This window comes from Musca autumnalis, unplaced genomic scaffold (assembly GCF_047663935.1).
Source record: "Musca autumnalis isolate F117 unplaced genomic scaffold, ASM4766393v1 scaffold_5, whole genome shotgun sequence".
NCBI lineage: Eukaryota > Metazoa > Arthropoda > Insecta > Diptera > Muscidae > Musca > Musca autumnalis.
Window position 1 is genome coordinate 35,127,530 of NW_027412088.1, and position 25,341 is coordinate 35,152,870.

The 25,341-nt window shown below is 35.9% G+C and overlaps 1 protein-coding gene across 4 annotated transcripts in view; it reads left to right on the forward strand.

Moving 5' to 3' along the window:
• Positions 1–24,717, forward strand: part of LOC141404907 (uncharacterized) — a 127,292-nt gene extending 102,575 nt beyond the window's left edge. For all 4 annotated transcript variants that reach the window (XM_073988740.1, XM_073988738.1, XM_073988739.1 and 1 more), the window contains 2 exons: positions 18,214–18,378; positions 24,307–24,717. In XM_073988740.1, coding sequence (XP_073844841.1) covers positions 18,214–18,378; positions 24,307–24,405 — 264 coding nt within the window. In that variant the 3' untranslated portion in view covers positions 24,406–24,717. The remainder of the gene's footprint in view (positions 1–18,213; positions 18,379–24,306) is intronic.
• The last annotated feature ends 624 nt before the right edge of the window (positions 24,718–25,341 follow it).

The following is a 25,341-nucleotide window of genomic DNA, read 5'->3' on the forward strand; positions in this document are numbered from 1 at the left end:
CAGACACACAGGTACATAAAAAATTCCAAAGAAATATATAACAGACAGGCATTTCAGGTGACGATATGTATGTATGTAAATATATGAAAAATGTATTGATGTAATTACCAGTATATGTAAATGCGATTTATTCCTTGTTCAATGCGATTTATTTCTTGTCACATTACCGTCTTTACTCAACGATTTTATTTAGGCAACTGAAAAAAGAACAACATAATTATTTTTTTTTTATTTTCCTCTTTGCTTGCTACGTTGGTTAACAACAACACACGTGTTTGGACAAAGCTTCTGCGTCTTTGTTTTAAAACAGCATTCCGCATCCGCGAGAGCCCTGTTGTTACTCTCTTTGATAAAAATCCTCTCTCCACCCATAAAAAATATGTTCTAACATAAAAAATATGTTGGTACCCAAACAAATAAAATGGAGATATGTCACAAAACGTTGCAAACAACCAGTCCCAAACAAATATTTGTTTGGACCCAAACATATTTCTAACATATATTTTTCTGCGTGTATGTATATGGGACCTTTGAATGATTTTCTCTGCATAGAAGTCAAAGGATCTTCTCTTCATAGGAGACCTCTGAAGGGTCTTCTCGGCATGGAAGACCTCTAGAAGGTTTTCCCTTAATACAAGACCTCTACAAGGGTCGTCTATACACAAGAGTCCTCTATAAGGGTCTTCTCTGTATAGAAGACCTTAAAGGGTCTTCTCGGCATGGGAGACCACTAGAAGGTATTTTCTGTATAGAAGACCTCTAGCAGAATCTCCATTTATAGAAAACCTCTGAAGGATCTTCTCGGCATGGAAAACCTCTAAAAAGTCTTCCTGTATAGAAGAATACATCTAGAAGTACTTTCTTATATAGAAAACATCTAAAGGGTCTTCTCGGTATGGAAGGCTTCTTTAAGAGTCTTCTCGGTATGCAAGACCTCTTAAAGGACTTTTCTGTATAAAAGACCTCTAGAAATTCTTTCCTATATAGAACACCTCTGAAGGATTTTGTTTATGGAAGACCTGGAGTAGATTTTGCCTATATAAAAGATCTCTAAAGCGTAGTCTCGGTATGGAAAACCTCTTAAAGGTATTTTCTGTATAGAAGACCTCTAGACGGTCTTCCATATAAAGAAGACCTCCCACGTGTCTTCTCGATATGGTAGACCTCTACAAGGTATTTTCTGTATGGAAGACCTCTAAACGGTCTTCTCTGTATGAAGACCTCCAAAAGTTATTTTCTGTATAGAAGACCTCTAGGATGTATTTTTTGTATGGAAGTCCTCCAAAGGGTATTTTCGATATGGAAGGCTTCTTAAAGGTATTTTAATATAGAAAACCTATAGAAGGTATTCCTTTTATAGAAGACTTCTCGGTATGGAAGGCCTCTATAAGGGTATTGTCGGTATAGAAGTCATCTGGAAGGTCTTCCCTATAAAGAAGACCTCCCACGGGTCTTCTCGGCATGGAAGACCTCTAGAAGGTATTTTCTGTATGGAAGACCTCTAAATGGTATTCTCTGTATAGAAGACTTAGAAGGTATTTTCTGTATGGAAGTCCTCCAAAGGGTCTTTTCGATATGGAAGGCTTCTTAAAGGTATTTTAGTATAGAAGACCTATACAAGGTATTCTTTTTATAGAAGACTTCTAAAGGGTCTTCTCGGTATGGAAGGCCTCTATTAGGGTCTTCTCGGTATAGAAGTCATCTAGAAAGTCTTCCCTGTATAGAAGATCACTATAAGGGTCTCCTCCACATAGAAGACTACCAAAGGGTCTTCTCTTTATAGACGATCTCTATATTGGTATATCTGTATAGAAGGACTTTAAAAGGTCCTATCAGTATGGAAGGCCTGTAAAAGGGTTTCTCTGTATATAAGATCTCTATAAGGGTCTTTTTGTATAGAAGACCTCTTTAGTGGTCATCTCGGCCTCTTTAGTGGTCATCTCTTTAGTGGGATCTCTAAAAGCGTCACCTGGGTACAGAAGATCTTTAGAAGGCGATCTTCTCTGCATAGAAGACATATAAAGGGTCTTCTAGGTATGGAAGATCTGCAAAAGGTTATACCTGTAAAAACCTCTATATGGCACACAAGGCCTCTAAAAGTTCTTCCCTATACAGAAGACCTCTAAAAGGTCTTCTGGATATGGAAGTCCTCTAGAAGGACTTTTCTGCATAGAATACCACTAAAGGGTCTTCTCGGTATAGAAGACCTCAAAGGTCTTCTCGGTGTGGAAGACCTCTAATAGGTATATAGGTCTTTTCTGTACAGAAGACCTCTAAAGGGTCTTCAGAGTGTTCTCGGTATAGAAGACCTCTAAAGGGTCGTATCGGTATAGATGACCCCTAAAAGTTCTTCCCGGTATGGAATACCTCTAAAAGGGTTTTTTCGGTATAGAATACCTCTAAAAGGTCTACATGATATAGAATATCTCTAGAAGGTACTCCTTATATAGGAGACTTCTAAGGGGTCTTTCAGTATGGAAAACCTCTAAAAGGCCTTTTCTATTTAGAAGATCTCTAGAAGGTCATCCATATATAAAATACCTCTAAAGGCTCTTTTCGGTATGGAAGACCCCTAAAAGGCCTTTTCTGTATATAATGCCTCGCTATACTGAAGACCTCCCTGTATAGAAGAACTCGAAAGGGTCTTCTCGGTATAGAAGACCCTTAAAAGTCCTTTCCGTTTAGAAGACCTCTATAGGGTATTTTCAGTATGAAAGACCTCTAGATGGTCTTATTTGTATAGAAGACCTCTAAAGGGCCTTCTTGGTATAGTAGACCTCTAAAAGTCTTCTTGGCATGCAAGACTTCTAAAGATTGTTCTCAGTATATAAAACCGATAAAGGGTCGTATCGGTATAGAAGATTTCTACAAGGTCCTCCCGGTATAAAAGACCACTAAAAGGCATTTTCTGTATATAAGACCTCTCTATATAGAAGACCTCCAAAGGGCCCTGTTGGTATGGAAAACATCTGGAAGGCTTTCCTTTAATAGTATACCTTTAAAGGCTCATCGCGTTATGGAAGAAGGCCTTTTCTGTAGAAAGACCTCTAGAGGGTCTTCCCTATAAAGAAGACCTACCACGGGTCTTCTCGTTATGGAAGACCTCTACAAGGTCTTTTTTGTATAGAAGACCTCTAAAGGTCTTCTCGGCATGCAAGACCTCAAAAGAGTGTTCTCGGAATAGAAAAACCTGTAAAGGGTCATATCGGTAGAGAAGACCTCTAAAGATATTTGCTGTATAGAAGGTCTTCCCTGTAAAGAAGACCTGCCACGGGTCTTCTCGTTATGAAAAACCTCTAGAAGGTATTTTCTGTATAGAAGACCTCTAAAGGATCTTCTTTGTATAGTAGAACTGTAAACGTCTTCTAGGCATGCAAGACCTCAAAAGAGTGTTCTCGGTATAAAATACCTCTAAAGGGTCTTCTTGGTATAGTAGACCTCTAAAGGACTTCTCGGCATCCAAGACCTCTAAAGATTGTTCTCGGTATATAAGTAATATCGATATAGAAGACCTCTAAAAGGTCTTCCCTGTATGGAAGACCACTAAAATGTCTTCCTAATATAGAAGATCTCTACAAGGTCTTCCTTATATAGGAGACTTCTTCTCAGTGTGAAAAAGCTCTAAAAGGTCTTTTCTGTTTAGAAGATCTCTAGAAGGTCCTCCCTATATAAAATACCTCTAAAAGCTCTTCTCGGTATGGAAGACCCCTAAAAGGCATTTTTTATATAAGGCCTCTCTATACTGAAGACCTCCCTGTATAGAAGAACTCGAAAGGGTCTATGGAAGACCTCTAGAAGGTCTTATTTGTATAGAAGACCTCTAAAGGGTCTTCTTGGTATAGTAGACGTCTAAAGGTCTTCTCGGCATCCAAGACCTCTAAAGATTGTTCTCGGTATATAAGACCTCTAAAGGGTCGTATCTCTATAGAAGACTTCCAGAAGGTCCTCTCGGTATGAAAGACCTCTAAAAGGTATTTTCTATATATAAGACCTCTCTATATAGATTACCTCCAAAGGGCCTTCTCGGTATGGAAGACCTCTGAAAGGTCTTCCTTTTATAGAATGACTTTAAAGGCTCCTCTCGGTATGGAAGAAGGCCTTTTCTGTATAAAAGACCTCCAGAAGGTCTTCCCTATAAAAAAGACCTGCCACGGGTCTTCTCGTTATGCAAGACCTCTAGAAGGTATTTTCTGTATAGAAGCCCTCTAAAAGTTTTCTCGGCATGCAAGACCTCAAAAGAGTGTTCTGAGAATAGAAGATCTTTAAGGGTTATATCGGTATAGATGACCTCTACAAGGTATTTTCTGTATAGAAGGTCTTCCCTATAAAGAAGACCTCCCACGGGCCTTCCCTTTATTGAAGACCTCTACAAGTTCTTTTCTGTATAGAAGGTATTTTCTGTATACAAGACCTGTAAAGGTCTTCTCGGCATGCAGGACCTCAAAAGAGTGTTCTCGAAATAGAAAACCTCTAAAGGGTCATATCGGTAGAGACGACCTCTAAAAGGTATTTTCTGTATAGATTGTCTTCCCTAAAAAGAAGACCTCCAACGGGTCCTATGGAAGGCCTGTAGAACGTCTTTTCTAAAGGGTCTTCTTTGTATAGTAGACCTGTAAAGGTCTTCTCGACATAGAAGAACTCTAAAAGGTCTTCCTAAAATAGAAGATCTCTAGAAGGTCTTCCTGACATAGGAGACCTCTAGAAGCTCTTCCTTATATAGGAGACTTCTAAAGGGTCTTCTAAGTGTGGAAAACCTCTAAAAGGTATTTTCTGTTCAGAAGATCTCTAGAAGGTCATCCCTATATAAAATACCTCTAAAGGCTCTTCTCGGTATGGAAGACTCCTAAAAGGCCTTTTCTATATATATGGCCTCTCTATACTGAAGACCTCCATGTACAGAATACCTCTAAATAGTCTTCTAGGTATGGAAGACCCTTAAGAGCCCTTTCCGTATAGAAGACCTCTAAAGGGTCTTCTCAGTATGGAAGATCTCTACAAGGTCTTCTCGTTATGGAAGATTTCTAAAAGAAGTTCTCTAAAAGATCCTTACTGTATGAATGTCCTCTAAAAGGCCTTTTCTGTATATAAGGCATCTCTATACTGAAGACCTGCTTATTTAGAAGAACTCGAAAGGGTCTTCTCGGTATGGAAGACCTTTAAAAGTTATTTTCTGTATAGAAGACCTCTAGAAGGTGTTCCTTATATAGAAGACCTCAATAAGGTCTCCTCTATATATCGCTAGAAGGTCTTCCTTATATAGAAGACTTCTAATAAGTATTTTCAGTATGGAAAACCTGTAAAAGGTATTTCTGTTCAGAAGATCTCTAGAAGGTCCTCCCTATATAAAATACCTCTAAAGGCTCTTCTCGGTATGGAAGACCCCTAAAATGCCTTTTCTGTATATAAGGCCTCTCTATACTGAAGACCTACATGTATAGAAGACCTCTAAAGGGTCTTCTCGTTATTTAAGAGCACTATATGGTCTAATCTGTATAGACGACCACTAAAGGGTCTTCTTGGTACAGTGAGGTCTACTATAAAGATCTTCTCGGCATGCAAGACTTCTAAAGGCTCCTCTCGGTATGGAAGAAGGCCTTTTCTGTATACAAGACCTCTAGAAGGTCTTTCCTATATAGAAAACTTCAAAAATCCTTCTCGTTATGGATGACCTCAGTACGTATTTTCTGTATAGAAGACCTCAGAACGTAGTTTCTGTATAGAAGACCTCTAAAGTGTCTTCTCGGTATAGAATACCTCTAAAACGTCTTTTCTGTATGGAAGACATCTAAAAGGTATTTTCTATAAATACCTATACAGAAGAAATATACCTGTACAGAAGAAGTATGGAAGACATCTAAAAGGTATTTTTGGTATGGAAGACATCTAGAAGGTCTTCCCTAAATAGACGACCTCTAAAAGATCTTCTCGGTATGGAAAACCTCTAAAGCGTATTTTAGGTTTTTTTCTGCACAGAAGACTTCTAAAAATTATTCTATGTATAGATTTCCTCAAATAAGTTTTCTCTATACAGAACACCTCCAAAAAGTTTTTAGAAGTCCTTCATAATTTTTTCTCTGTGTATAAGACATCTAAGGTGTTTTTCAGTGAGAAGAAGGCTGCTTATAGGTCTCCTATATAGAGAAGACTTCTTAAGGGTGTTTTAGGCTTAGGGTCTTCTTCTTTTTAGATAATCTCCAAAGATTATATGAAAGAAAACCTTTAAAAGGTCTTTTATGTGTAAAATAAATAACTGTTCTTTATATAAACATGAAAAGTTTTGAGTAGTTCTAATATCCCTCCCTTGTTATATTTAAGCTATTTTATATATTATTAAATTGAACATTAAACTGTAGTATACAGCCTTAAGGTCGAAAGACTGGGCTTATGAAAATTGAAATAAATAAATAAAATAAAAAATAAAAAGTTTTACTAAAGAAAACCTCTGAAAGTAACCTCTCAGAACATCCAAGGTACCTTTTTTATAAAATATAGGTAGAAACCTTCTATTTATAGATCTTCAAGATCGCTAAAGTTTCTTTTCAAAAATGTCTTCTTAAAGTAATAATCTTATTAAAGATTCCTCGAGTTATGAGCAATAACTGCCTTAGAAATTATCCCTTAAGTAACTTGCGACAAAGCACACACAACCACACCCAGTTACACTCCCAGAAACCTATGCAAACAAAAAACAAAACCATTTGCCAGCCTAACAACATGCCTTTCCATGTTTCATTTATGGCTAAATGGGAATATAGAACGACTAGAAAACTGCAAGAGAAATTCATCCATCCATTAATGCTGTTGCCTTTTTGCAGCAGTATTGAGGTTTTATAGTTTTCAATTGAGGCAGCTGGCTGTCCTTAAGGGATTCAATGGAAAATGGCATAGAAATGATGTGTACTCATATGTAAGTTTCTTTATGGGTTTATGTGTATGTGTGGTTATGTGCCTTTGTGTTTGTATGTGAACAGATACCAACCAACCAGCTCAAATCATTGTGACAGGATATAAAGCCATGGATGAATGCAACTTTGTGAGGATTTAAGGTTAACACTCATACATAGATCTTTGCAGCATTTGAAACAGCCTCAACTTGCATCCTGCCAAGAAGGGAATTCTTTACCGCCATTACTTCAATAAGCGACATAAAAGTGTTGCGTACAGAAACCCCTTGTTGGTGGCATTTAAGTGCATTTTAATGGTTAATGGCAGCGCACAAAGACTATTTATGAAGATTTCCTATTTTCCATTAAATTGGTTTCAAGGTAATTGAATTGTAGAATGGATTTAATATTTTCTATTGGAGGGTAAATATTAGATTCGATTTGGAGGGAAAAATATCCACGTCTAATATCTCTATGTAACTGTTAATCATTTTTTGGGTTAATGATAACTACAGAAATTGGAAAAGAAGAAAACGTCAAAATTTGATATTAGTGAGACATTTTTTTTATTGGAACATAACTTATCGACCAATTTTATAAATCTCCACAATTATAAAGACATAATAAAATTTGAAATATCAAGTGTCATTCTTTGATTATTTAATTTACTAATTTCGCAATTGCATAACTCGTTTTCTATTACTATTTCCATTTAAAATCGGTTTTTCAAACGTTTTAAAAATAGTAAATCATAATCCATCCAATACGCGCACACACCATTAGTTCGAACGAAAAAAAACATTTGATCCGATTTTATTCTAACCATTTATTTTCAAATCAATATTTTTACAAATTAACACATTCATGACTAAACTCTAGATAAACAATTTTATACCTCCCTCTCACCTATAAGCCAACCAAAAAAACTATAAAACTTTTTAATTTAATGCAACGGATACGGAAATCATTTCGTTTTAGAGGAGTCGGCACACAAAAACCAATAACATTTCCACCATCACAGCTAAATACACATTTATATCAGTTAATCGGTTTTTCCCCAACAACAACAACAAAACACACAGACAAACAGACAGACAAATAGACTTGCATTTGTTTTAACCACAAATGCATAAAATGTTTAAACAATTTATTGTTGCCTTTTTTTGTGTTGCCAAAACAGAAATCTATGATTGTTTTTTCTTTTTTTTTTGAAATCCTGTTACATTTATATTGCGGCATGTTAAAGAACACACACACAAGCAAAATGTATATATAAAAATGTATAAAGGTGTGGGTCGCTAATATTTTCACAAAGACCCATTAGAGGTCTTCCATTGATAGAAGAAGTATTTCATATTTAGAAGACCCTGTAGAGGTCTTATTTAGATTGAAGACGACTTAGAGGTCTTTAGATATCGTCTATAGATGGAATACCCTTAGAGGTCTTCTGTAGTCAGATTCCTTAAAGGCTTTCCAAAAAAGAGAACACCTTAGAGGCCTTCTATAGATAGAAAGTCCCTAAGAGGTCTTCTATAGACATAAGACCACCTTGAAGTCTTCTATAGATAGAAGACAACTTAAAGGTCTCACTTAAGGGTCGCCAATTGATGGAAGACCTCTTGGAGGTTTTCTATAGATAAAAGAGGTCATCTATATATACAAGACCCCTAAGAATTCTTCTATAGATCTTAGAAGTCTTCTATACAACAGACCCTTTAGAGGTCTTCTATAGATGGAATACCCTTAGAGGTCTTTAGATATCGTCTATAGATGGAATACCCTTAGAGGTCTTCTGTAGTCAGATTCCTTAAAGGCTTTCCAAAAAAGACAACTCCTTAGAGGCCTTCTATAGGGAGAAAGTCCATAAGAGGTATTTAATAGATAGAAGATCCCGAAGAGGTCTTTTATAGATAGAAAGCCCACCTTGAAGTCTTCTATAGATAGAAGACAACTAAAAGGTCTCACTTAAGGGTCGTCAATTGATGGAAGACCTCTTGGAGGTTTTCTATAGATAAAAGAACACTATTAGTATCTTCTATATATACAAGACCTCTAAGAATTCTCCTATATATAGAAACCTCCTTAGAAGTCTTCTATACAAATGACCCTTTAGAGGTCTTCTAGATAGAAGACCCCTTAAGATCTTCTATAGATAGAAAACTCATTATCAACCTTCTATAGTTTCTAGAAGTCTTCTATGGATAGAAGACCCGTTAGAAGTCTTCTATAGATGGAAGACGCCTTAGAGGTCTTCTAAAGATAGTAAACTTGTTATAAGTCTTCTTAAGATGGAAGACCCCTTAGAGGTCTTCTACACATAGATAACTCGTTATCAGTCTTCTATAGATAAAAGACCCCCTAAGAAGTCTTCTACTGATATAGAACTCGTTATCAGTCTCCTAAGATAGAAGACCTCTTAGGGGTCTTCTACAGATAGAAAACTCGTTACCAGTCTTCTATAGAGAGAAGACCCCATAGAGGTCTTCTGAAGACAGAAGACACCTTAGAGGTCTTCTATAGAAAGAGGTCCTCTATATACCTGTTTGCAGAAGGCCTCTGAGCGATCTTCTATCTATAGAAGATCCCTCAGACACCTTCTATAGATCGAAGATACTTTAGAGGCATCCGTAGATAAAAGACCCGTTAGAGGTATTCTATAGATAGAAAACCCCCAATGGTCTTCTACAGAAAGAAGGATCCTTAAAGGTCTTCTATGGACAAAAGACTCCGTAGATTCCTTCTGTAGATATATGTATATAGAAAAACCTTAGAAGTCTTCTATGGGTAGAGGACCCCTTAGAGGCCTTCTACGGATAGAAAACTTTTAGAGACCTTCTATAGCTAGAAGGTTCCATAGAAGTCTTCTACGGATAAAAGAATCTTTTGAAGCGTTCTAAAGAAAGAAGGTCTACTGTAGATATAAGACTCCTTTAGAGGCCTTCCATAGAGAGAAGACCCCACGGAAAACAACCCTTAGGGGTCCTCTACAAATAGAAGACCCTGAAGGTCTCAGAGCTCTTCTATGGATACAACCCCCCTTAGCGGTTTTCTATGGGTTTCTTCTATGGATAGAAGACTTCTTCTACAAATAGAAGGACCCTCAGAGGTCTTCTACAGATAGAAATACCTTTAGAAATCTTTTATATACAGAAGACCCCATAGAGGTCTTCTATAGATAGAAGATTGCTCAGCGGACTTCTACAAATAGAAACCCTGAGGGGTCTCAGGGCTCTTCTGTGGATAGAAACCCTCCTTCTATGGATAGAAGACTTCTTCTATTTATAGAAGACGCCTCAGAGGTCTTCTGCGTATAGAAAAACCTTTACAGGTCTTCTCTATACAGTAGACCCTTAGAGATACTCTATAGATAGAAGACTGCTCAGAGGACTTCTACAAATGGAAACCCTGATGGGTCTCGGAGCTCTTCTATGGATAGAAGTCCCCTTAGAGGTATTCTATAGATAGAAGGTCTTCTGTAGATAGAAAATAGAAGAGTCCTTAGAGGTTTTCTACGAATAGAAAACCCATTAGAGGCTTTCTATACCCTACAGAAGGAATACCCTTCTACAAATAGAATATCTCTCTGAGCTCTCCTTAGAGGTTTTCTCTCTATAGAAGACATCTAGGTAGAAGACCCTTTAGAGAGAAGGCGTCCTCTATTAAAAGAATAACGCGTAGAGGTCTTCTATAGATAGAAGCAGCTTTAGAGGCCAGCTGTGGATGGAAGACTACTTAGAGGTATTCTACATATCGATGTTTTCGTTAGATGTCTTCTATACATACAAAACCCTTGAATTTCTACTACAAATAGAAGACTCCTTAGACGTCTGTTATAGATAGAAAAGTCAAATTCGGGTTCTTCCATGGTGGAGAACGTTCCATTCAAGTTTTCATATTCAGACTCGATATCACAACGAGTGTTTTCCGAACTGTTTATATTTTTTTTAAAATCATTTCTTTAGCCACCAAGATCTTAACCTTTATATTCAACACATTCCGTTTCAGAGGAACGACGTGCGCCCTCTCTCTTTCTCTCTTTCTGTGGTAGCCAATTCCTTATTTAATTCCATTATTTTCGCCTTGGGTACCCATTGGCAACAACTAATGAAAAGAAAGTGGAGCTGGGTGGGCCACACTCTTCGTAAAACCCCCGACAGGATTGCAAGGTATGCTCTGGGATGGAATCCACAAGGCAACAGAAGACGTGGACGTCCCAAGAACACATAGCGAAGAACGCTAACGGCAGACATCGCAAAATAATCCTGTCATATAATGAAATTAAAAATATTTGCCATGACAAAATAAAATGGAATGAACTTGTAGATACCCTATGTTCCCAAGTGGAATAAATAAACGAAAAAAATTCGCCTTTATAGCCTTGACCTTGCATTCTGCAATTTGATTAGCCGCTAGTAATTCTTCCTTGTCTACCTTGGTTTCCTCAGCCACACCCAAAGCATTTTTGAATTGCTCCTTTAGATTTGTGACAATCTCGAAATCTTCTTCTTCAGTTTTGTATGCAATCATGACGTCCTCCTTTCAGTTTCATTATTACCGTTTCCAGAACATTCTCTCACAGTACAATAAACATTAAAGCTCCCTACTTGGTTGTCAACTCCATGGAGTTATCTCTTGAGTTCTACATCCTTTATCTGGAAGTATCTAATCATTTCAAACTGAGCGCTCACTCGGATTCACGGCTAGCTTTGTTCAGGTCAAATAGTGGTTTCATATTTATTGCCCTAAATTACCAATATTCTATCAGATTTTTCTGATTCTTCGTACGGATTTCTATTTCACAGGACTTCTCAAGTTTTCGCCGTTCCTCACATGACAAGCTTTGTACAGATCAGTTAGTAGTTTCATATCCATTGACCTCAATTGTAAATTTTGACTTCGATTTTTTGAACCCTTGGTGCCGATTTTCCTTTTCACGGATCTTATCATTATCACCATAAAATGGGGGTATATTAAGTTTGTCATTCCGTTTGTAACTACCCGAAATAATCATTTTAGACCCCACAAACTATAGAGTGGTAAAAGAGAAAAGTGTCAAAATTGCTCTCTCATGAACATTTTTAGCAGAAAAGTAAAAGAACGGAAAAATTGTAGATCTAGTAGCAATGTCAAAAGGAAACATAAAAAAGCAATATTTCTTCTTTTATTTCAACGTTTTTAATATAGTTTTGTCTGCGTTCGACTTTTTCTTCTGTTTTTCGTCCATTTTTTCCTTCATTGTGAAATAATCGTCACACAAAAGTCGAAAAATCAGTTCTGCCATTTTTTACCTGCAGAAATTTGTCTGGTAGCCTGTGGTAGAAGAGAGAGGCTAATGTGCTCTCTCTCACCTCTCTCAATCTCTTTAAAATTGATTCCAGTTTTACCACTTTTTGGGGTTGAGGAACGTTTTGCAGGTTAAAAATGGTAAAAATGGTAACCTCAGGTAAGTAAAAGAACACAGCTTATATATATATTCTTGATCAGCGTGCAATTCTACATCGATTAGCCATGTCCGTCCGTCTGTGGAAATCACAAATAATTTGATGTTTTGTGTTTCCAGAGGCTAAGAAACATTTATACCAAAAACATTTTTTATATAGGTCCATGTTTTGATACAGCGCCCATAGGGCGGTATCTCCCGATTTCGGTTTTTGAAGGTTTAAGCTATATTATCCAACCAAAATGGCTGAAATTTGGTATTTAGTTAAGGTTTTGGGTTTTCCCGGTTTTTATCATTCCCGGGAATCGTAAAATCGCCATTCCCGGGAATTTTTAAAATACGAGAGTGGATCAATGCTTCCGTGATTTTTTTTATCTTCCCATAGTAACTTATATGTAATACAATATTCTCCAAGAGTTGCGGGCTCAAAAATGGAGGACACGTTTTCGCTCTATGGATTAAAAACGAAGAAATATGGAAAAATACTCCAAGTTGCCCGTATTTTGCCCGCACTGACCATTTCCAATATTCAAAGCTTAGGAAATCGCTCGGTGGAAAGTGATTTGGCACAAACTATGAAGTTAATGATCAGAAATTCGAATTTGATGGACCTCGAAAATCGTATGTTTTACTCCTGTTCTTAAGATTGCTTGAAACAAGTAAGAAAATATCAGTCAGTAGTGCCGACAGAGATATGCTCTCAGCCTCGGACCTAAAGAAAAGAAGCAAACAAAATATTTCTGACGTTTCCAGCGGCCTTTTCAGTTTTTTTCCTAAGAAATTTACCGCTCCTTCAAGTAGGACTTTTTGGAAAGAATTTTTAAAAAATCGAGATGAGCTGTTAAGCTGCACTTTTCCTAAATTTTGTGTTGGAGGTTCCCGAAGGGCTGGACTCTGATATAGTCCATATTCCAACCTGATTCATGACTATATGAAATAATACGATGTACAAAGTTTGGACCAATCAGAAACTTCCTGCGGGAGTTATGTTGCCAATTTTCCATTTTAGTTGTTGCCGTCAAGGTTTCTTGGAGTTTTTAAGGCATTATGTCAGGAAGTATAGACTTGCCCCCCGGCAAAATTTGTACCGTCGTAAAGGGGGCCGTAAAGACAAATTGCTGAAAAAAAAACAAGTAAAAAAGTGTCAGTCGGCTTTGCCGACAGAGATATACCCTCAGCCAATGTGAAGTGAAACTTTCACCTACGGACAGATCGAATGTATTTAAGGTATTTTCAGAATTTTGTGGCCCTTTTTGGACATTTGAACTTGCCGACAAAAATGTGGATTGAGATTTAACTGCACTAAGACACAAATGTTGAACCTATGTGGGAGAGGTACCCTTAGGGAGGACCGATATGGGTCATTTTAGAAGTTAAACTAAATTTTAACAAAATATTAGGAGACACAAAGTTTGGACCAAATTAGTTGCATCGTCCTAGTATTTTAGTGACATTTTTTAAATATTGGGGAGAAGTACCGGAAGTTGTGGATTAGTATTGCCCCATGAAACTAAGTTTGGATATAATATGACGAAGACCAAATGTTGAACCAATATGGTGACATAGGGATTTTTTAAACCTTTAGGGCTGTTTTCCTAAGAAATATGGATTTGCCCCTGAAAAAACTTTTACCGTCGTAATGGAGCTAGCGAATGCAAATCGCTTCAACATTTATCTAATGAAGTTCGATATATATACCAGTTACCAAGCTTTGCCTTCGTCTGCCACAAAAAACAACATCCTAATACACCTGAAGATCGGATTTACCACCCGTGAAACGTAGTGTAATGGTTGGATGCGTGGGACTTCGATAGACTCCTAATTTTTCAATGTATCTCTAAAGGCCTAACAGCTCAACTCGAAAGAGAATTAATTAAATATCACTATAAATGGCCTTCGCCTTAATAAGGCAAAAATAAAAAATAATTTCAGCATGAGCCAGGCTGGGATTCGAACCTGGGTCTCCGACAACTGAGTGTCAAGGTTGCCGGCGTCTTAGCGTTCTAAGCCACCATCAACTTGTCAAAACTTTAGTAGACAATAATTGATGATCAAAAAATAAAATCTTCTGATATAGAAGAGCAATTACTAATGATGTAGGAATAAAACTTACCATAGTATTTGTGAACATTGAAAAATGGGATTACCAAAGCAGGACTATAGGAAAAGTTTGGAGTTTCAATTAACTGACATAATTTCGCATATACATTTATCTAATGAAGTTCGATATATATACCAGTTACCAAGCTTTGCCTTCGTCTGCCACAAAAACAACATCCTAATACACCTGAAGATCGGATTTACCACCCGTGAAACGTAGTGTAATGGTTGGATGCGTGGGACTTCGATAGACTCCTAATTTTTCAATGTATCTCTAAAGGCCTAACAGCTCAACTCGAAAGAGAATTAATTAAATATCACTATAAATGGCCTTCGCCTTAATAAGGCAAAAATAAAAAAAAAAAAAAAAATCAAAGTGATTCGAGAGCAGGTCTTAAAGTGAACTTATCCGAAACTGTGTGTGAGAGGGAGTAGACAAATATAGTCCATATTCGAACCTGATCTATATCTGGTAGATATATTAGGATGTGCAAAATATGGACTACCTCGGTCACTCCCTTCAAGAGTTATCGTCCGCACAATTTTTCCGCACATTTTTGAACTTTTGTGGGGGAGGTACCTGAAGAAGTGGACCGATAAGGCTTATCTTCGAATTTCAACTATGTTTGGACAAAGTATTACGAAGGCCAACTTTTGGACCTAACCGGCAGATCCGTTGGAGAGTTATCTTACGCTCCATCCACTACACACGGTGTTATAGGGGCTATTTGCATCTTTCCGGCTATTTTCTCAGGAAGTATGGACTTGCCCCTGATAAAACTTGTACCGTCGTATGGGGGGTAATGAATACAAGTTGTTGCAACAAAAATCAAAGCGATTCGAAAGGAGGTCCTAATCTGAACTTTTCCAAAATTTTGTGTGGGAGGTACCCGAAGGAGTGGACCGATTGAGTCCATTTTGGAACCTCATCTATGTTTGGTAGAAATTTCACGATGTACAAAGTATGGATCAAATTGGTTACTTCCTTCAAGAGTTATCGTGCGCACAAATTTTTCGAACATATTCGAACTTTTGTGGGGGAGTGGACCGATATAGCCCATCTTCGAACATAAACTAAGTTTGGACAAAATATTACAAAAACCAAATTTTGGATCGAATCGGTTGATCCGTTCGAGAGTTATCGTGCGCTCCAGACAGACGGACGGACATTGCTCAATCGACTCGAAATTGTCTGAAAAACATTTCGTCCAAACATACTTGGGGTCTAAAACCATTATTTCGATGAGGGACATTTTGCCCGTATGAAAGTGTATATACCCTCGTTAGCATAAATGCTGAAGGTATAAAAATCAAATCGATCCGAGAGGAGCTCTTAAACTTCAGTTTTTCCGAATTTTATGAGGAACACGTTGAACTTTTGTGGGGAAGGTACCGGAAGTAGCGGCCCACGGATATGGTCCATCTTTGAACTTTAACTAAGTTTGAAAGAAAATCTCTAATGCCAAATTTTTGACCTGATCGGTGGCTTCGTTCGAGAGTTTATGAGCGCACCAGCAAGTCAGCCGGACCCTCTTTAGCCCAATGGCTGAGGGTATAAAAATGGGATTTTAAAATAGAAAATATTCTTTCGCACTTAAATGGAACAGAATAAAAATCCGTCGTTATCCACGTTTTTGGTGCGGCTTTTGATATACATCTCACAGAAGCTACATCCTCAATATACCTCTAAATGTCTCAATATACCTCTAAATGCCTGGAATTTGGTATTTAGTCTTCGTTTGTGGTATAAAACTTTCCACCTGAAATTTGTCGGTCACCAAAATGCCTGAAATTTGGAATTAAGTCTTCGTTAGGGGTATAAAACGTTCCACCTGAAATTTGTTGGTATAAGTCCACGTCTTCATATAACCCCCATAGAACGATACTTTCCGTTTTCGGTACTTTGAAGGTTGTGACCTCAATATACCACTGAAAATGGAATATAAAACTTTCCGCCATAAATTTGTCCGTATAGGTCTCCATATAGTCTCCTAGAACGGAACTCACTGATTTTCGACATTTTGAAAGTTTTAAAAACATTGTAACAGATTTTCTAATCGGATTGGTTGTTAATTGGAATTTTGTGTTCCCAGAAGATAGAAAACTTATTTGCAAAAAACTGCCCCTTCATAATATTAATCTAACCTTCATGGACCGGTATTGCCCAATTTTATGTATATCGAGGAGTTTTGTCAAATTTTCGAACAGAGATTGCTGTAATTTGGTATTGTGTCATAGGATAGAAAGAACAACGATAAGCTCTTTTAATGAGTGCTGCTAAATTTTCCTTCTTAAGTGGATGTAACTTGTTAGTTTGGGATCTCAATGGGTAGAAAACCCCCACACAGAAAATTTTTTTTATAAAGTGTTTATTATTAGTTAAGATATTATTCTCCCCTAAACAATTATACTTAATGTAGAGAAAAAGCTTAGTAGTTACCAGTTGTTTATATTTACTTCAATACAGTGGTGGTGAAGGGTATAAAAGTTCGGCCCGATCGAACGAACCGTCTTTCATACTTGTTTTTTCTAGTATTGTTAGCATTGGAGGTTCCCACAACCCAATCTTCTTTGAAAACAATTGAAGCATTATCTTGTTTACAATTGTATTTTCTGCTGCCTGCTTCAATGGTACACCTCACTTTTTTTCGACGTACTCATATGTGTCTTCGTTGTACCCTTCAGAATGGTATTCATCTAATCTTTTCAATCGTTCTCTTGATGATACCAAGAAATTGCTCTCTATTTCATACTCGATTTTTGCCGGCGTCTTTCTCGACACATCACAATTGACTGAGTTTTCCTTGAGGACAATCTATAAACTTTGGTGATATTTTGTAGGACTTCAACACTGTTTCTTCTTGCTGACGGAATATCCTCACTATTGAGACAAGATAAAAGATCTCCAAATGGTCTTCTATACATAGAAGACCCTTTCGATGGGAGACCTTAAAACACATTTGAGGACTTCTATAAACAGAAGATCAATAAAAGCTCTTCTATTAGCAAACATAATCGATCAAACCCAATACTTTCATAATGTTGGATGTTGACATTAGCAAATGAAATAAAAATGTTTATTTCCCACAAAAAAAATTACACACACATACGCATTTACACACCGGAAACCAAGAGACTTTTACACAAAACAGATTTGTTCAACTAACATTGGTTTTGGTTGGTTTTGACATAAATGTTTTTTTTTGCCACAAATTTACATTAGACAGCACCAAAAACAAACATACCACATTATAGAGACGCATTTTACATACCTACTCACATACATGCATACATATATACATATATATTTACATATACAAACATATGATATTTATGATATCTGCATGAGAGGAATATTTTTAAAATGAAAAAAAAACCTCCACATAATTGCGGCTTGCTTTTAGTACTACTGCTGGATTTTAAAGTGTGTTGCTGACATTTTCATATAAACAAATTTGGTTTTTCTCTTCAGTAAATGTGTTGACAACACTTAACCACAATTTTGCATTAAAACAGCATTTAATATGGCCTAAAATGCTGACACATTATATTTATGGAATTGCAGTAGATTTTCATTTCTAAAGACCTTGAGAGAAAACAACAAATTGTTTATATGAAAATTGTGTTAATTAATTTCTATATAAACGCATTATTTGGTATAAAGCAATTGTAATAGATAATTTGAAAAAAAAACTATTTTAATTTTATTTATAATCTGTATGTTATTTAATTGAATTGTAATTTTGATTTTTATTAATTGAATAATTTTGTTTTAAATTATTTTTACAGCATATCTCAGCTCACAAACATAAATTGATTGCCACTGGATCCGTTGAAGCCACCGCAACACATCCACCACCAGCTCCAGTGAAGGTTGCTGAACCAGTAACAAATACAGCTGAAGGTTATGTCAACATCCATAAAAACTCAAATGTTGTTCCAGCTGCCCTACAGGTAATAACACTTTTTTAAGGCTTATCCTAGTTCCCTGTGTTACAAATTTAACTAGCTATGTAAGCAGAGCTCCGAAATACTCGCTCGAATTCTACTCGCGAGTGAAATTCGAGCGAGTTCGAGCGGGAGTACTCCCGCGTGTAGAAAAAATAAATCGAGTATACTCTATTTTTACTCGTCACTCGCGAAGCATATTTCAGAGTTGCTTGTTTTTACTCGCGAGTGAAAAGTGTTTGCGAGTGGGAGTACTCAAAGAGTTCGAGTTTTAAAAGAAGTTTACTTTCCACTCTTTTGTTTTATTTGGGAGCACAGTACTCGGGGTTAAAAAATAAGAGTGGGAGTGAAAATACTCGAAATAGAGTACGAGTTTACTCGTAGTGGGGAAGTTGAGTGGAGATGTTTAGTGGGGAAGTTGAGATGGGGGGATGTTGGGGGAGGGGAAATTAAGGTTGTGGGGAAGATGAGGGGGGGGGGGGCTGGCTTTAGACCTGTCAAATGCACCATAGACCAAATATTTACTTTGTGGCAATTCCTGTAGAAGATCGAAGAGATGCACACCTACCGCCTTTTTGCCTAAGCAGATAACGCATTGGTTGGAGTGTTTGAGAAAACATACGGGCCAATTTGCCTTGACGGTGAATACCTTTGGTAATTGTAATTGTTCCAAAAACATCCCATAGGGGACAAGGGAGATTTCTCTCATATCAATGAGTGCACCCCGATTCATATTAGCTCAATGATACTACTGTTTATTGCCGAGTCCGAACAGCGTGTCCTAAAACACCACATGTAGAGAAGTTTTACATGGCTGAAATACTCAGGAAATGTCACCAACATCACTGAGGGGTATATTGCCACCGCACAGTGGATCCACTTGTATGGAGAAAGTGGCCAAAAATATTTAGAGTGTAAAAATCAAGCCAATGCGCCGGTCACAGCTTTGTGTTGCTGCGAAGAGTGCTTTAAGAAACCACGAGCATAACATACTCCCCGCTTTTCCCTCTGGAGGGGGTATACAGTAAGAATTGTTTTATGTTGTTAATACAAAATGACATGAACAAAGATCCAGATTATCTTATGATGCAAAAATAGGCTTGGGGAAGCAAAACAATCTCCAAAACAACGTAAAATCCAACCAATTTAGCGGATTAAAAAAAATCAAAATTTTTGTCTGAAAATAGGTAACATTTGTAATATAGACCTTATATGGAAGGCAGGTACCGCCAACGTAAGACAAATTTGGAAGTAGATTTCTTCATCTTGCCATTGATACCAATTATGTTAACGTACGTGGTCAGATAACAGAGTTATACGCTAAACCCTATTTAAGGGCAGCTTTAGTCAGCCATCCACCATTTATAGTCTGGCACTAGATGGCAGCTGATTTTAATACTGAATAATCTTAAACCCATGATTTATATTCCTAATCGGTGACATTCACAAATTATAAAATCCAAGTTCATTGTCCTTCTTGGTGACTTCCAAAAATCTTTAAAAAATCCACGTTTATTGTCCTTCTTGGTGACTTCCAAAAATCTTTAAAAAATCCACGTTTATTGTCCTTCTTGGTGACTTTCAAAAATCATTAAAAAATCCACGTTTATTGTCCTTCTTGGTGACTTTCAAAAATCTTTAAAAAATCCACGTTTATTGTTCTCTTTGGCAGCTTCCAAAAATCTTTAAAAAATCCACGTTAATTGCCCTCCATCAGTCTATATTCCTCTTTAAAAAATCCACGTTTATTGTTCTCTTTGGCAGCTTCCAAAAATCTTTAAAAAATCCACGTTAATTGCCATCCATCAGTCAATATTCCTCTTTAAAAAATCCACGTTAACTGCCATACATCCATCCATATTCCTCTTTAAAAAATCCACGTTAATTGCCCTCCATCCGTCCATATTCCTCCTTTAAAAAATCCACGTTAATGGCCCTCCATCCGTACATATTCCTCTTTTTAAAAAATCCACGTTAATTTCCTTCCACCCGTCCATATTCCTCTTTAAAAAATCCACGTTTGTCTTCTATGGTGACTTCCAGAAATCTTCAAAAAATCCAAGTTTATTGTCCTCTTTGGTAACTTCCAAAAATCTTTAAAAAATTCATGTTTATTGTCCTCTTTGGTGACTTCCAAAAATCTTTGAAAAATCCACGTTTATTGTCCTCTTTGGTGACTTCCAAAAATCTTTAAAAAATCCACGTTTATTGTTGTCTTTGGTGACTTCCAAAAATCTTTAAAAAATCCACGTTTATTGTTGTCTTTGGTGACTTCCAAAAATCTTTAAAAAATCCACGTTTATTGTTGTCTTTGGTGACTTCCAAAAATCTTTAAAAAATCCACGTTTATTGTTGTCTTTGGTGACTTCCAAAAATCTTTAAAAAATCCACGTTTATTGTCCTCTTTGGTGACTTCCAAAAATCCACGTTTATTTTCCTCTTTGGTGACTTCCAAAAATCTTTAAAAAATCCACGTTTATTGTCCTCTTTGGTGACTTCCAAAAATCTTTAAAAAATCCACGTTTATTGTCCTCTTTGGTGACTTCCAAAAATCTTTAAAAAATCCACGTTTATTGTCCTCTTTGGTGACTTCCAAAAATCTTTAAAAAATCCACGTTTATTGTCCTCTTTGGTGACTTCCAAAAATCTTTAAAAAATCCACGTTTATTGTCCTCTTTGGTGACTTCCAAAAATCTTTAAAAAATCCACATTTATTGTCCTCTTCGGTGACTTCCAAAAATCTTTAAAAAATCTAAGTTTATTATCTTCTTTTGTGGCTTCCAAAAATCTTTAAAAAATCTTCATTTATTGTCCTCTTTGGTGACTTCCAAAAATCTTTAAAAAGTCCACGTTTATTGTTATCTTTGGTGACTTCCAAAAATCTTTAAAAAATCCACATTTATTGTCCTCTTTGGTGACTTCCAAAAATCTTTAAAAAAATCCACGTTTATTGTCCTCTTTGGTGACTTCCAAAAATCTTTACAAAAATCCTCGTTTATTGTCCTCTATGGTGACTTCCAAAAATCTTTAAAAAATCCACGTTTATTGTCCTCTTTGGTGACTTCCAAAAATCTTTAAAAAATCCACGTTTATTTTCCTCTTTGGTGACTTCCAAAAATCTTTAAAAAATCCACGTTTATTGTTGTCTTTGGTGACTTCCAAAAATCTTTAAAAAATCCACGTTTATTGTTGTCTTTGGTGACTTCCAAAAATCTTTAAAAAATCCACGTTTATTGTTGTCTTTGGTGACTTCCAAAAATCTTAAAAAAATCCACGTTTATTGTCCTCTTTGGTGACTTCCAAAATTCTTTAAAAAATCCACGTTTATTGTTGTCTTTGGTGACTTCCAAAAATCTTTAAAAAATCCACGTTTATTGTTGTCTTTGGTGGCTTCCAAAAATCTTTAAAAAATCCACGTTTATTGTTGTCTTTGGTGACATCCAAAAATCTTTAAAAAATCCACGTTTATTGTTGTCTTTGGTGACTTCCAAAAATCTTTAAAAAATCCACGTTTATTGTTGTCTTTGGTGACTTCCAAAAATCTTTAAAAAATCCACGTTTATTGTTGTCTTTGGTGACTTCCAAAAATCTTTAAAAAATCCACGTTTATTGTTGTCTTTGGTGACTTCCAAAAATCTTTAAAAAATCCACGTTTATTGTTGTCTTTGGTGACTTCCAAAAATCTTTAAAAAATCCACGTTTATTGTTGTCTTTGGTGACTTCCAAAAATCTTTAAAAAATCCACGTTTATTGTTGTCTTTGGTGACTTCCAAAAATCTTTAAAAAATCCACGTTTATTGTTGTCTTTGGTGACTTCCAAAAATCTTTAAAACATCCACATTTATTGTCCTCTTTGGTGACTTCCAAAAATCTTTAAAAAATCCACTTTTATTGTTGTCTTTGGTGACTTCCAAAAATTTTTAAAAAATCCACGTTTATTGTTGTCTTTGGTGACTTCCAAAAATCTTTAATCAATCCACTTTTATTGTTGTCTTTGGTGACTTCCAAAAATCTTTAAAAAATCCACGTTTATTGTCCTCTTTGGTGACTTCCAAAAATCTTTAAAAAAACCACGTTTATTGTCCTCTTTGGTGACTTCCAAAAATCTTTAAAAAATCCACGTTTATTGTTGTCTTTGGTGACTTCCAAAAATCTTTAAAAAATCCACGTTTATTGTCCTCTTTGGTGACTTCCAAAAATCTTTAAAAAAAAGACGTTTATTGTCCTCTTTGGTGACTTCCAAAAATCTTTAAAAAATCCACGTTTATTGTTGTCTTTGGTGACTTGCAGAAACCTTTAAAAAATCCACGTTTATTGTTGTTTTTGGTGACTTCCAAAAATCTTTAAAAAATCCGTGTCTATTGTCCTCTTTGGTGACTTACAAAAATCGTTAAAAAATCCACGTTTATTGTTGTCTTTGGTGACTTCCAGAAACCTTTAAAAAATCCACGTTTATTGTTGTCTTTTGTGACTTCCAAAAATCTTTAAAAAATCCACGTTTATTGTTGTCTTTGGTGACTTCCAAAAATCTTTAAAAAATCCACGTTTATTGTTGTCTTTGGTGACTTCCAAAAATCTTTAAAAAATCCACGTTTATTGTTGTCTTTGGTGACTTCCAAAAATCTTTAAAAAATCCACGTTTATTGTCCTCTTTGATGACTTCCAAAAATCTTTAAAAAATCCACGTTTATTGTTGTCTTTGGTGACTTCCAAAAATCTTAAAAAATCCACGTTTATTGTTGTCTTTGGTGACTTCCAAAAATCTTTAAAAAATCCACGTTTATTGTCCTCTTTGGTGACTTCCAAAAATCTTTAAAAAATCCACGTTTATTGTTGTCTTTGGTGACTTCCAAAAATCTTAAAAAAATCCACGTTTATTGTTGTCTTTGGTGACTTCCAAAAATCTTTAAAAAATCCACGTTTATTGTCCTCTTTGGTGACTTCCAAAAATCTTTAAAAATTCCACGTTTATTGCTGTCTTTGGTGACTTCCAAAAATCTTTAAAAAATCCACGTTTATTGTTGTCTTTGGTGACTTCCAAAAATCTTTAAAAAATCCACGTTTATTGTTGTCTTTGGTGACTTCCAAAAATCTTTAAAAAAATCCACGTTTATTGTTGTCTTTGGTGACTTCCAAAAATCTTTAAAAAATCCACGTTTATTGTCCTCTTTGGTGACTTCCAAAAATCTTTAAAAAATCCACGTTTATTGTCCTCTTTGGTGACTTCCAAAAATCTTTAAAAAATCCACGTTTATTGTCCTCTTTGGTGACTTCCAAAAATCTTTAAAAAATCCACGTTTATTGTCCTCTTTGGTGACTTCCAAAAATCTTTAAAAAATCCACGTTTATTGTTGTCTTTGGTGACTTCCAAAAATCTTTAAAAAATCCACGTTTATTGCTGACTTCGGTGACTTCCAAAAATCTTTAAAAAATCCACGTTTATTGTTGTCTTCGGTGACTTCCAAAAATCTTTAAAAAATTCAAGTTTATTGTCCTCTTTGGTGACTTCCAAAAATCTTTAAAAAATCCAGGTTTATTGTCCTCTTTGGTGACTTCCAAAAATCTTTAAAAAATCCACGTTTATTGTCCTCTTTGGTGACTTCCAAAAATCTTTAAAAAAATCCACGATTATTGTCCTGTTTGTGACTTCCAAAACATCGTCCTCTATGGCAGCTGTTAAAAATTTCTAAAAAATCCTCGTTTATTGTCCTCTTTGGAAGCTGCCAAAAATCGTTTTTATCGTATGAATGGAATGGACATCTTTTCTTTTCGGACTGTAGGATAAATGTCCTATAAAGGACATTAGTAATATCCAGGATCCGATCTTATACGAAGCAGATTTGAAAATTATTTTACAACTTATTAATTCAGTTTTAAATAATATTTTCATAAATTTACCAAAAATTCACGTGTCTCTCTTTTTTCCCATTACAGATTCCCATTGGCATTTTGCAATCACTTCAACAATCTCTGAGTGGTTTAGGCGGTAGTATTGGTGCATCGGGCGGTGCATCCGTTACCAAATACCATTAAATAACACAACATAATTATCAGAATAACATTCGATATTAATTAATTTTGAAACGACTCAACTTAATTATATATATTTTTATGTTTATATTTATGCATATATGTAATCGTATTTATAAGTTTATATAGTACTTGTGTATGTAATAACTAACATTTTTTCTACAATTTGTATGTAATTCTATTTAATGGCATTACAAATTGCCAATATTACAGATATGAATTCGAAATTTCAATATTAGTGTCATGGTGAATATGAGTATTTGTTGTAATAAAAACAAATAATTAAAATAAAACAAAAATTAACAAACAAAAAAAGTGAAGTTTTTGTTTCATTTTTTGCATTCGTTGACATGGATGCATTGTATGTATGTATGTAGTACATAAAGACAAACTGACTGACTGACTGACTGCCTGATCATTATTGAAATGTTTAATTACAACTTTTATTCAGAGAGTTGTAATTGGCCATAAACTCAAACAACACATCCATGCCTATGGCCAACATTTCAGTTATTCCACACCGCTCGACAGACATACAGATAGTTCGACAAACAGCCATCATCATGCATTCTCTGGAAGTCATTAAAAGTCGAATTACATACAACCCTTTATCCATACTTCTCATTGAAGTTATGGCAACCATAGGGATTGAATGAGATTTGTAATCGCTTGCTATCCTCCCATCCATCCATCCGTCCATATTCCCTTGGCTACCCCAACAAAACAAACAAACGAAAAACACCAACAGCAGTATTTACAAATGCCGAAAGTACTTTTCATACACCGAGATTAAAAGCCATTAAAAATTATATCAAAAAATTTCCATGTAACTCCAAGGGCAACAAACAACAGCAAAAACAATACCCAACATAAATGGGTTATAGTTCAAGTGAACATGTAACGTGTCGGTCGGTGTCGAACTTAATTGCGAGGAAACAA